Genomic DNA, 12,877 nt, shown 5'->3' with positions numbered 1-12,877 from the left:
AAGTACAATTAATATTGCAATCCAACTGGAAACGAAATTGCTTTAGTTAACCAACCATTGCAAGGCAATCAAATGTGGTATCAAATGTAATTGTAGAAGATCCATTTGGGGAATAACAACAATTATTTCATACAGAATTATCTCCTCCTTCTTCCAATTCACGTACAATTCTTTTCGTGCATCTCTCTGCCAGAAAAATAATTGGACCATCACAACTGTCAAAACCATCCCTCTTTCATTCTGCAGCATACAAGAAAATTCAGTCTGTCAAGGCTGTCTCATTTAGAAATATTGTTTTGTACCTCTGATTTGTAACTGCATTAATCAGAAAACATTTAAGTAGGGTTTATTTCTCCAACTAGATATGCAGCTAGGGGATGGGCAATACTGATGGAGTAGCAAGCAAAGAAAAGCATTTCTTTATGCAGTGCTACAGACTAGAAGTCTGTCTAGAAAGCTGCCTGGAGGAGAGGGACCTGGGGGTGTTGGTTGACAGCGACTGAACATGAGCCAGCAGTGTGCCCAGGTGGCCAAGAAGGCCAATGGCATCTTGGCTTGTATCAGAAACAGTGTGACCAGCAGGTCCAGGGAGGTTATTCTCCCTCTGTACTCGGCACCGGTGAGACCGCTCCTTGAATCCTGTGTTCATTTCTGGGCCCCTCACCACAAGAAGGATGTTGAGGCTCTGGAACGAGTCCAGAGAAGAGCAACAAAGCTGGTGAAGGGGCTGGAGAGCAGGTCTTATGAGGAACGGCTGAGAGAACTGGGGTTGTTTAGCCTGGAGAAGAGGAGGCTGAGGGGAGACCTTATTGCTCTCTACAACTACCTAAAAGGACGTTGTAGAGAGGAGGGTGCTGGCCTCTTCTCCCAAGTGACGGGGGACAGGACAAGAGGGAATGGCCTCAAGCTGAATAAAAAGAGATTTTATTCAGGCCTTGGGCAGCCTGATCTAGTGGGGTGTGTCCCTGCCCATGGCAATGGGGTTGGTAGATGATCTTTAAGGTCCCTTCCAACCCAAACTATTCTATGATTAGCTTGCAAAAAAAAAAAAAAGTTAAATTTTTAAATGCTTACATGCTTTTTTTTGCTGCAAACTGTGCAATAAATATTCATATGTTGAATAAAATGTTAAAACAGGGATTCTGACAGTCTTTGATTGTAGCTACATCCCTTGTAGCTCTGTATTCACCTTGGAATTATGGCCAACACTCTTTGCCTTTCCTCTTCTGAATTTGTTCCACTGAAGTCAGACCATATAAACTTCCCCAGAAGTAATGTTTGTGATATTTTCTCCTTAAAACTCCAGAGGTTATTATTTGGCTGCAATCTGTCTGTCAAGGGCATTGTTGATCGTGAGCTCATTAGGAACAGAAATAGATCATCCCAAAGAGGTTCTTTCTACAGTGATTCATGTACAACACTGTTGGAAGGGCTTTCATCACCCAAAACCAAATCCTGGACAAGAAACAAACCAAATACAGCATGATGTAGGCCATACATAATGCTATCAGAAGTATTTTAAGAACCCTCATCCGCAGGAAGTTTTAAAGTATATCTTCTGTTTTTCATCACATCCATTAGGAGAATGAATCTTCCAGTGAAAATTAAGTTTATCAGAAAGATATGTGTGCAAACTAATTCGAACAGGCATTTTCTAAAAAGCAGGTCAGAAGAGAAGAAAGATTACTTCTGGCAAAAATGGAACAAATTAAATTATAGGAGACTTAATACATTTATTTTAAATTTAATTGCATAACCTAATGTCAAGGTTATTACATGGTGTACAATGTTCTCATCCAAATTCAAAACAATAAAGCACAAGCTCAGTTTTCAGTTTTCAGTTACTTCATTACAAATCCAACTGTGCTTTTTTTTTTTTTTTTTTTTTTATTTATTCTGTCCATAGTCTTTGTCACATTTAAAAATTACTTTGAGATCTCTCCTTGGCATTGCCCTCTGATAAGACCAGAAGCCTGTCTGGTAGGACTGACTTCTACTACAAGTAAAAAGCAAAAAGAAAACCAAAAGCTGAGACGGTATTGTTGATGTGGATGCAATGCCAGCGCATACAGCAAGAAGCGAAATTATTAGTAAGAGCATCTGAAAGTATTCACACTGTTCTGCATTGAGTCCATTAAACCTGCAGCTTCTGCTTTCTATTCAAAACAGAGACAGATTAGCAGAAAAGGTCAGTGTAGCATTCTCATTATTGCATCCCTATGGAATATGCATTCTGTGTTTTATCATGTATTAGAAGCTGTGTCTGTGCAGAGAGCACACTTAAAAGCATTCAGGCTGCTTCCAGACCCTTTTTGCACTCCTTATTGTGTCCTTATTCCAGACCCTTTTTGCAAACCTTATCTGAATTATTTGGTCTGACCTTAGAGGTTTTTTGTCTGTTTGTTTTCAGATCTCCAAATATCTGAGGGACACTGGATCAGAAAGGACATTATAGAAAACTATTGTGCATTTAACTGTGTGTCACTATGACCCTAGTGGATGTGCAAACACTGTCTGCGTTTGAAGCAGTATCACATAAAGGCACCATCTGCTTTTATTTCTGAAGGAACAGGTAATGAAGGCATAATAAATGACTTTGACACGTACCAGGGAACTGTAGCCTAAAATTAATAGGCTGATAATCATGCAGCACAATATTAATTTGGCTTGACTGGTAACAAAGAATTAATGATGTACATTTTACAATCACTTCACTTGTTTCTTAGTAAAGTCTGAAATGATTGAAGAAGATAGTTTAATCTTCGAGAATGTTAGGGTCTCTTTCAGTAGTACTAGAATATTAAAGAGATGCAGTTATTAAAATATGGAAAAGCATTCTAAAAAAACAGTCTATGGCTTCCAATATAGACAATCAGGTAGATGTCCAATCCTGTATTAAGCTTTTACCTGGTTGTTTGTTTGTTTTTTCTGTTTTTCTTTTCCTCACCACATAAGTAAAGAACAACTTGTAAAAATCTTTTCTGTGATTCTGTGTTTCAGTGGTTGCAGCAGCTTTTAACTGACAGTAACCATCACTCAGATGTCTTCTCTCTAATCATTCTTTGTATGTCAAACCAAACAGATGTCTTGTGTACCCATCAGAGCTACATCCCCGGGTCTGCAAATCTCTCTATTAGCTTCTGAAATGAAAAGTCCAATTTATTCTCTAGACACCCAGACTGAGACTGTTTACTGAATAAAATAAAAGGCCATTCATAGTCAATGACTCCTTCTGTGGTGATTATATAAACAACATATAAGAATGTTGTTTGTAAGAATATAATTAGCATTTCAAAGAGGAAAAATCCAAGAAGGTTAAAATAAGAAAAACTGAAACTTACCCCAAACTCATCCCTCCACTGATGTGATGCTTGGTACTTCTCTGCTTCTTTAGCAAGGCGCTGAAGACCAAAGAGAAAGAGGACATACATTTTAGTCTGACTCTTCACCTAGCAAAGGTTTTATTCATTTATTTATATACATGTTTTCTCTATATAATTTTATATATATATATGTGCTTTTTGGCATTTAGCTGAAGATTATGTACATTACACTAAAGATGCACCATCTCATTTAGAAAATGCTGTTTTCTGTATTATTTGCTTGTTTAAGTAACGTAATCATGCATTAGAAACCTTAACTCTCATTCCAATGTTATTTAAGGAGTTCCAGTTAAGTTCAAAATCCAACAATAACCTTCTGAAAATTCCTTCGCCTCACACATACCACCTTGCCTTATATGCACTAATTTAATCTAACATCCAATGACAAGCATTTATGAGAATCTTAAAATACAGTATTACGGACATTTATTTCTCCATTAAATATTTAACTTCAATTATAGGAAGCACTGACATCTCCTGTGATTATTAGGGAGCAATAAAACAGTAATTTGGACTAGCTGTAGCCTGGTTCCTTGGACTGAATACACTTCAGCAGCAGGAGAGTATTGTATGCTCCTAAAGGACATTTTTCCTGTTTAACTTGATTTGAAAGAAATACAGTATGCCCACTTAGATCCACAGGATGAAAAGCACAGCAGAAAGGAATCATCAGATTACACTCCTTCAAATCAGATTCTTGTACAGACACATCTATTGGGTTGGTGGCATATCCTTCCTCATAAAAATTTATAAGTCTTTGAAAAAAGTTGTTTGTACACACTTAGAAGAAGTTTACTACAATTTTGCATATAAAAGTTGCCAAGTGTAATGCATATGCTCCAGCTGAGCTATGCACAGCATCCCAAGTGCTGGCAGCCCTGGAGGCAAGCACCCATCCTGAAAACAAGCAAGATCACTCTGAAGAAACAGCTACCTGATATGAATGCAGTTCATGTGGACTCAGCCATATCCTAACTGCCGAGTGACTTACTCTGAGAACTAAATTATTTTATAGCCCAATAAAAATTCTAGCAACTGTTTCTGGAGAGTCATGATCCCTTTCTAACAGAAAGAGCCTGGCTATATCCAGATAGCTAGATAACTAGTGATGAAAAATCTTTTCTGTGTAATGGTATGTGCACAGTAAGCCTGATGATCCTTTTAATATTCAGACCAATTCATACACAAAATGAACTGGTGGTTTAAGTCACATTTTCTGTTGAGTAAACTGTCAGTTCTTGCTAACAATCAAAAGAAGTATGACCAGAAAGTTCATATAAGCTGTAATAGCAGAGGTGGTGCTGTCAGAACCTCACCTCAGCACCATACAGGGTAGCAAATACTATGTTATCTGACCCTGTGAGTCCCTCTCCCTCCTCTATCAACTATCAGGATGATACAATTCCAGAAAGCAAAACTATATCTGTATTCTATATTAAAAAAACAACCAACCAACCAAAAAAAACCCCTACAAACCTCTGTGCTCTACTGCCAGAAAATAAGTGTCCCCACTCATTTGTTTTACTGTTAATTCAAATGACTCTTAGCTACTAGAAAGCTACTAGCATCTTACAGGCACTGCCAACTGGAGGTATCTTCTAAAATAGCCAAGTACCACATTTAAAAAAGAAAGACATGGTATAATTTAATGCATTACACTAGAAAAAAAGCACAGTACAACTCTCCTTTGACTGCAGAGGCCAAAAACCTCAAACACCTGCAGTATTTTCAGCTTTCTGCTAACATACTTGAACAATTCTGTCCATCAATATTACCAGTTCTGCATCTAAATTTGCATATCCTCCAACGAATTCAAGGTGATTAAGCAATGTCTCAGCAGACTACAGCAAAGCAAGACATGACACTTACTACACATGTAAACAGCTGCAGTTAACACTGCCCTCACAGTCTGCTTCATTCCACAAAACAGAGTAACTGTTTTCCAAATGCATAAACTGGTAGATGGATTATGAAAAGAAATCTATAATAAGCATTAACATTACTAGGAATTTTGAAGGGGTAGAACTGAAGCCACACTTGAAACTCCTCAGCTCCATTAAAAGTTGGTAGTTAGTCTGCACTATAAAGTAAACACATCAAATAAAAAAAAAAAGGGTGGTTTTTTTTGTTTTGTTGTTTTGGGAGGTTTTGGTCTAAAAAAGACAAAAAAAAAGAATAACCCCCACTAAAGAGATATTGTATTCTTATTTGTTCTACTACATAATGTATTTAAATTTTGCACCAGCTGCTAAATCACTTTTAAAAATTATAACTAAAAGTTTAGCTGGAGTATCTCCAAAAGTTTAGCTGTAACATATATTTAGAATGTATTTCCTAGTATTCTATGTCAGAGATAGAACGAAAGCCTTGCTTCCAACTTGCTATCAGCCCAGTATTGTTTTCCCTGAAACAGATAATTTCTTCCATTAACAATTCCTATTGATGCTGCAGAAAATATAGTAGTCAGTAGAGTGGCTGTTAGCCAGGACTAGAATTAATCTATAAGTTGAGTGGTCACAAGAATAAGTATTTTGATTTCTCAAAATGGGGATAAATATTGTATTTTCACCTTCTATTACTGCAACACAATCCTGTGATTCTACAGCTATGTACATTGCATATGCAAAAAACATATAGCATTGTTTCCCAAAGACCAGTCTACTACAGTAGACTCTCATTACCCAGCTTCTCTCCAGCAGAAGATTCTTTATTAAAGTTTATGTGCAGACTATCACTAGGACACAGATCTTGCAAGGGCTTCATTTTCAAGAAGTGAATATTTTAAAACATGTGGGTTGGCTGACAGGAAGTCTGTGCATGCAAAGTTCAGTATTGTTCTCTCCTGTGTAATACCTTATATTTTTAAGAAAGATAAGGGAAGAACATGGATTAAATTTATATATATATATATAATGAAGCTAAGGTGTTCTCAGAAATTTTTCATTTTGATTCAAGAGGAACCTTGCTGCTACAGCAAAATGGAGTCTAATAACTGAGATATTCACCATTCCACAGAGAGAGCTTTGTTAAGAGCCACTGTAAGAAGTCAAGACTCCTGGGTCAAAAATAACTAGACTGTGAAGCAAACTCAAGTTACCTATGCCCTTTATTGTGACACAAGAAGAGACTAAATTTCATGTCTCTCAAAGAAATCATGCCTGCTTCCTTTTGAAGTATGCAAATGTCAGGTCTTGCCTTTCCTGTTTTGATGGAAAAGTCTCTGGAGAACACCAGCAGAGGAGCAGCACAACATCAGGCAGACACTTGACAGATCCAATTTTCCCTCTCATTACAGCAAGGGTTTAATAAGGTGATACCTTCTTTAACACCATGACCTACTGCAGGCCCCTACAGGTTTCTTTAGAAAAGGATTGAGAATTATATTTTTATATGTAAAAAACTAAGCAGAAATGGTTCCAAAATAAACAGGCAAAACATACACTTCTCCATATTAGACTTTAATAATTTCTTACTTCATGTACGCATGCTGTGAAGACAAAAGCTGTGAGATGCTTTCAGGTCTTGAATGAAGCTCTATTTAACAACATCTTTTTAGACAGAGCATGAAAAACTAAATGCCCCTAAAAAGTAGAGAAGGAACAAAACTAAAATGTAACAGAAACATTCTAGCTTATTTCAAGGTATTAGAAAGACCTCTACTACATAAAGACAGCTGGACAGCAAGGACTCTCCAATTGTGGCAGTGATACTCAAATTACTCTGAAGTAACATAAATTGAGAAGCCAAGACCAGGAAGAGAGTGTTGCAAAAGTTAACAAAATGCTGCAGCTCCTGTGCTTTCAGAGGATTCTCAACAGAGCTGTGCAAGGGTGAAAAGAGATAAAAAGGGCTGATGCTAGATTTAGCCAGTGCAATTCACACAGTAGCTGAGGTCAAATTTGAGGTGCTTGAAAACACTGTGATTAAACAAGTATTTGTTTAATAAATGTCCCTAGGTGAAACAATTTGTTTATTCATTCTTAATTAATGAGAACTGCTTTCTGCCTTGCTGTTTCCTAAATATGTGGCTATGGATGCATTATCTTCAGGAATTGTCAGAATACTTAATCAACAATAAAAAAAAATAATTAACCCTGAAAAGACAGCCACTGTCCACAAACTAGTAGTTTTTAATTAAACTGTAACAGAAATCAAGAGTAACCCGCCACTAGCATTTCCTTATTTTTTTCAGAGAATTGTTGCATTTAAAGCCAAACAGCCTTTTCTGAAAGATAGATAACAAAATGATGCAAGTGTTATTTACTCCATCTGTCAATGAACTTTTATTTAACTTTTAGAGGTATTATAAAAGATTAAACAAACCTCCCAAACCAAAACAAAACAAGAAAACCACTACACACCCCTCCTCCCACAGTCCTGCCTGTCAGTCTCGAAACTGTCAATTTTTTAAGATTTTCTCCCCAGATTTCAAGGGCATGTTACAGTCGCTGAGAGAGATCCTTTGATGTAGCACAGACTGCAAGAAAGAGACATGAAGAATCTTTATCTGATCTGTAAAGATCAACTCCATAGAAGGCCTATTCATTTTCCAGACTTCATTTTCATGCGCTTATGTCATATCTTTATCTCCTCCTAGCCAGCACAGAATTCTGTCAGCTAATGGCCCAATTACATTTTGTACAATGAAATCAGTCTTCTTATTGTGCTTCGCACTCTCCTTTAAGTATTTTATATTGAGTATAATATTTGACTACTCCTTGATATATTAAGCTATTATAAAATGTGTAAGCTTAGAGTTATTAGACATCAATAGCCTCACAAAGCTTTCTAAATTATCAGATCCATGGAATTTTTGGGTTATTTTAAGAAGATAAATACCCAGGGAGACTGTATCAATATCAAGCTTAAATATAACAGTGTAGAAACATGCAATGAACTTCAAATCCTGATTTTAAAATATGATCCAAATATTCAATCTTATTCTTACATGAACAGTGTAAAAGCCACAAGTATGTGTTACAGCAGTTTCTAAAATGGCTTTCATATACATACCTGAAATACAAATATTGTTCTTCTGTACATGACTATGAATTGTTATCACTTACAAGAGACAAATACGAGGGAAAATTGTGTAGGACTGGGATAAGATGTGTGAAAAATCGATGGAAGACTAATACCGTTACTTCACTGTATTTTTAACAGACAGACAGAATTTTAAAGAATTGCATTTTCACCTCAGCAAGCTGTTACATTCTGTACTAAACCAAATTAGAACTATTTTCTTTTGCTTGGAATTCTACAGTCTTTACTTTCATGGCTGATATTCCTTTTGTAATAATTCTTAGTGACAAATCAGAAAAATACCCATGAATTGCCCTATTACACTATTGTATAAAAGTTCATCCAGTTTGGCCCAAGGGGCTGTGATTTCAACAAGCAACACTTGCAAACTGGAAGGTCAGTAGTCAGAAAGCAAGTCTGGGAGTGCTATGGTAGAAAGGCCATAATCCCCTTACAAACACATGCAGATTTACTTTTCTTTGCCATTATTTCCAAACTCCCAGTGTGGCATGAGAGGGGTTAATCAGCCCTAATTACCTTTTTCTATGTAAGTTTTCTGAAGATCTTTGCTATATGACCTTTCTCACAAGTGGGGATTCATAATAATTATCAGAACAAAAGCCAACGTAGTTTTGATGAAGCCATGGCACAATAGTTTTGGTTAAGATAGTTCCAATCATGAAACAATGTCTTAGACCGATCCAAACATATATCTAATTTTTAGGTTTAAGTTGTCCTCTTTCAAATGTTCTTTTTTGCTTCTAAAAATACTTTGAATGCTAACACTGTAGCACGTAAGCTTCCATGATAACTCATATTTCCCTGCCTCAAATAAGAACTGTTATCCTATGCATTGCTGTATTTCACTACATAAATATCAGTATTTCAATACTTACACCGAATTTTTAAGTTGTTGGTTTTTTTAAACAACAGTAGCATTTTGTTCTGTGCTGATCTGCAGCATGATTTTACTGCATGTTTTTACACAGCAGAGCCATAGCCTCTCACCTACTCCAGCATCTGCTGTGCCACGTGACGGCAACCTGATCTGTGGTCTGTTCATGAGGATATCTTAAGTGTGTAAGTCTACAGACAAAGACAATGTTTCTAATGGTCTTCTATATTCAACACAGACCTTGCATGGTTTATCCACCAGCTATTCTCTGGAACCAGTTTCACTTTTTTCATCTGAGACAGCAGATAAGTCATATTCATAAGCAAAAGGGAATGTTAGAGTTCTGTTGATATTGTGAGATTTTAGGTCTTACTGGCCTCAATTTGTATGTAATATAATCAGCAGTTAATACATTTTTTTTTAAATGCTGATGTCATTATACTTTGGACCACAATTCAAAATAACACCTCAAACGTTGTCTTCCACTATTAACCATTATCAACAACTCAAATTGCTTGTTGTTTGTTTTTTTCCTAATCCAGCAGTAAATGACAAAAACTGAGCCAGCTCTCATGCTGACTAGAAAGAAATCTAATGGAAAAAATTATTAACACCTTCTGTACATTTAGGAAGCAGGGCTTTAAAGGATTTTTGTATCTGTTAACGACTGTAATGAAAATCATTCTGATTCAAGACAAACTTTATTTTTATTGTTTAATTAAATAAGTAAAGGAAGAATCAAGATGATTCTCCACAGAGAAATTTTACCCTTGTTGGGGATTTCAAAAACAGAAATCTTAAAATAAATGAAACCACTGGTCTAAATAAGATCAGAAATCAATGAGAAGCAAGATCTGGCCTAAAGTACTTGAGATTGCAATGTTTACAGGCAAAGTTAATGCTTTCTAACATGAATAATCACACACATAATTCTAAATTAATACATAGCATATGTGGCTTTTAATACCTCAAATACTCTGTGCAATCACCTCTCTGACAAACTGTCATGCAATAAAAGTCAAAAAAGATTAAACCAAAAGTTCATTCGGCACAGTAACACTTCACCACTACCTAAAAGCTGCCCTTCTTTAAAACATGAACTGGAAAGAGCTCTTGTCTCATATTTTTTCTTTTCTCTGACTGTGTGGATTTGAGATAGTAGCAAATTATCAAACAGAGAAGGCAAAAGTGACACTGTACTAGAACTACTACTCCTACAAGAGGCCTGAAACTTTTTTTAAATATACTGTACTAAAGTAAAATTCTTAGTTAAAATTCAGTAAGAATCTAAAAGTAGCAAAATGTGTAGTAATGGTAAAACAATTTTGTATTCTGTCCTAAAAACAAATCTCAGAGCAGCTGGAACTATTCATCACTAAAAATCATCACTGAAGGATAAACAAACAAACAAATAAATTTAATACGCTAATGAACACTCCTTTAAATTTCTGGGAAAACTGTATTGCACCTAGGTGACTGCACAACCTGTGGAAGTTGCAATGGGAGATGCTGTCATGTACTAGTCAATAGATGTTCAGAAACTTCCTGCCATCTCAGCTTGGCCTAGATGACAATAAACTGTACCTGAGCAGTCAACAGGATAAATGAACTGCAGGTGCAAACACATTGCTGGGGGGCACATTTCTGAGAACCAGAGAATAGGACAAACCAAATGAAGCCAGAATGGAGAAGAGAGGAAGCACAAAATTGAATACCATGATTGAGTCCAGTCCATGAGGTATGAAATGTGGTTTATATGAACTATCTTCCAAACTTAGTATGCTGCAAAAAGAGTGTACAAAATAATTCTGTTCAACTATTATTAAACAGCAACAAGGAATGCAGGAAATTCTCATGAGAAAGTAGAGAAGCAGCACTTTGTTAAATTCTTCATTTTTCACATTTATGGGGAGAGAGAGAGAGAGGAAGGAGGTTTGGTTGCCAAGTCTGAGTATATTTCTAGGATGCATGTAATCAGGACATTTTAGAAGCTGGGCAGTATTATGACAGCTTGACACTGCCTAATATGTTTCAGCAGACAAGAAAGTAAGATAGAGAGAACCCCAGGTAAAGACATGAAGAAATTGATCACAAAATAAGAGTAAGAAATAGCCTGTCAAATGCATCTTGACATCTAGCAGTGAAATTTTGCTGTAGTGGTGCATAGTATCAGCAAAAGACCACTTCTTTTAACATATAATTGATCCTTCTCACTTGCAGATGTTTCAAACCCTTACAGCGTACTGAATTTTCACCATAATAATTCATATGCCTTAAATGCAAGTCACATTAGCATTATATTTTTAAACAAGCTCAAAGTGAAGGAGCTGAAACCATTAGATTGAAATTGCCAACTGCTCTGACAAATCACAGATTGCATAAAAGCACCAGCTCCAGTTCACTGCTTGCCTTGGAAAACTTTTAAGCTTCACAGATGAGCTAGGAACTTCACAGGCATGATTAGAGGATGACACATATATTGAGTAGACATGCCTTGTAATCCTTTTTTAACTGTACTGTACATGTAGTTTTTAGCAACTAAATTAATTTATTAGAAATATCAAAATTAACTCACTCTAAAACAAGTGTTCCAAAGTGTCAACAACATAATTTTCCTTTAACTTAAAAATAATTCAGATGCAGTTCAGCTTGTTTCCCAGCTCCTTTAATATCTCTGCACTAAGTATTCAGTATAAACAAACAAACAAAGCACCCTTAATGGCTCCAAATTTATGCATGCTAGCAGTTCCATTAGAATCTGACTAGGATCCAAACAGAGACATAACTAAAATACACATGTAGCTGCCTAATTTCAAAGGCAAAAGTAGGAAAAAGAACAAATCAAGTAAACACCTCCTTAGTAAGGTCAGAGAGAAGAAACCTTGATACAGGCTTGCATCATTTATGCAAGAAACACACAAAGAAATCGGTTATATTTAAACAGAGGATGCATTTTGCCTCATTGTATAATCAAACTGAACTACACATTTAGCAGAATGCTATAGTTTTATAAGAGTTCAATAACAATACATCAAATTATATCAATATGCATTTGATACAACATGAGAACAGTATTCAAATTACTGTTTGAAATATTTTTTGTTTAAAATTGTAGAATTCTGCTAGTTAATGCAATTCACAGAAATGGACTATAACTAGGTACAAAACACTACACTTAAAGAAGTGTAGTTAATGCTGGATTTACTTAGACTTGGTGTGCTACGAAAAGATATTCAGACATAATGCTGTTGTTACCCCTAAAGAAGATCAAAGAGCCAGCAATCTAAAATCTCTGCTGAAGAGAGAGTCAAATGCCTCTTTTTGGCTAAATCACCAAAAACAGATTTAAGCTCTCTCAGAATTGCATAGCTACTTACATAAAGAAGAACAAAATCCAGAAACTCAAATATCAAGAGTGAACAGAGCGCATTACCACCTCTTCCTCTGTAGAATAGGACTAGGCTGTTTTGTTTCATTAGGACATATTCATAACCTAACCAGCCTGATAAAGTCCAAAGTACTTAATGATTTAAAATAAAACTGAGAAAACTAAATTCTTCAGTAGCATTTATAGAAA

The 12,877-nt window shown here is 35.9% G+C and overlaps 1 protein-coding gene across 10 annotated transcripts in view; it reads right to left on the bottom strand.

Annotated features, from left to right (window-relative positions):
- The window catches only part of CACNA2D1 (calcium voltage-gated channel auxiliary subunit alpha2delta 1), a 390,104-nt gene that overhangs the window by 196,375 nt on the left and 180,852 nt on the right, over positions 1 to 12,877 (bottom strand). For all 10 annotated transcript variants that reach the window (XM_069875667.1, XM_069875759.1, XM_069876321.1 and 7 more), the window contains exon 4: positions 3,342 to 3,401. In XM_069875667.1, the coding sequence (XP_069731768.1) occupies positions 3,342 to 3,401 (60 nt within the window). The remainder of the gene's footprint in view (positions 1 to 3,341; positions 3,402 to 12,877) is intronic.

Source organism: Phaenicophaeus curvirostris, chromosome 1 (genome assembly GCF_032191515.1).
Source record: "Phaenicophaeus curvirostris isolate KB17595 chromosome 1, BPBGC_Pcur_1.0, whole genome shotgun sequence".
In the NCBI taxonomy this organism is placed as follows: domain Eukaryota; kingdom Metazoa; phylum Chordata; class Aves; order Cuculiformes; family Cuculidae; genus Phaenicophaeus; species Phaenicophaeus curvirostris.
The sequence above is the reverse complement of the archived record's forward strand: the minus strand, read 5'-3'. Positions and strand labels throughout refer to the sequence as shown.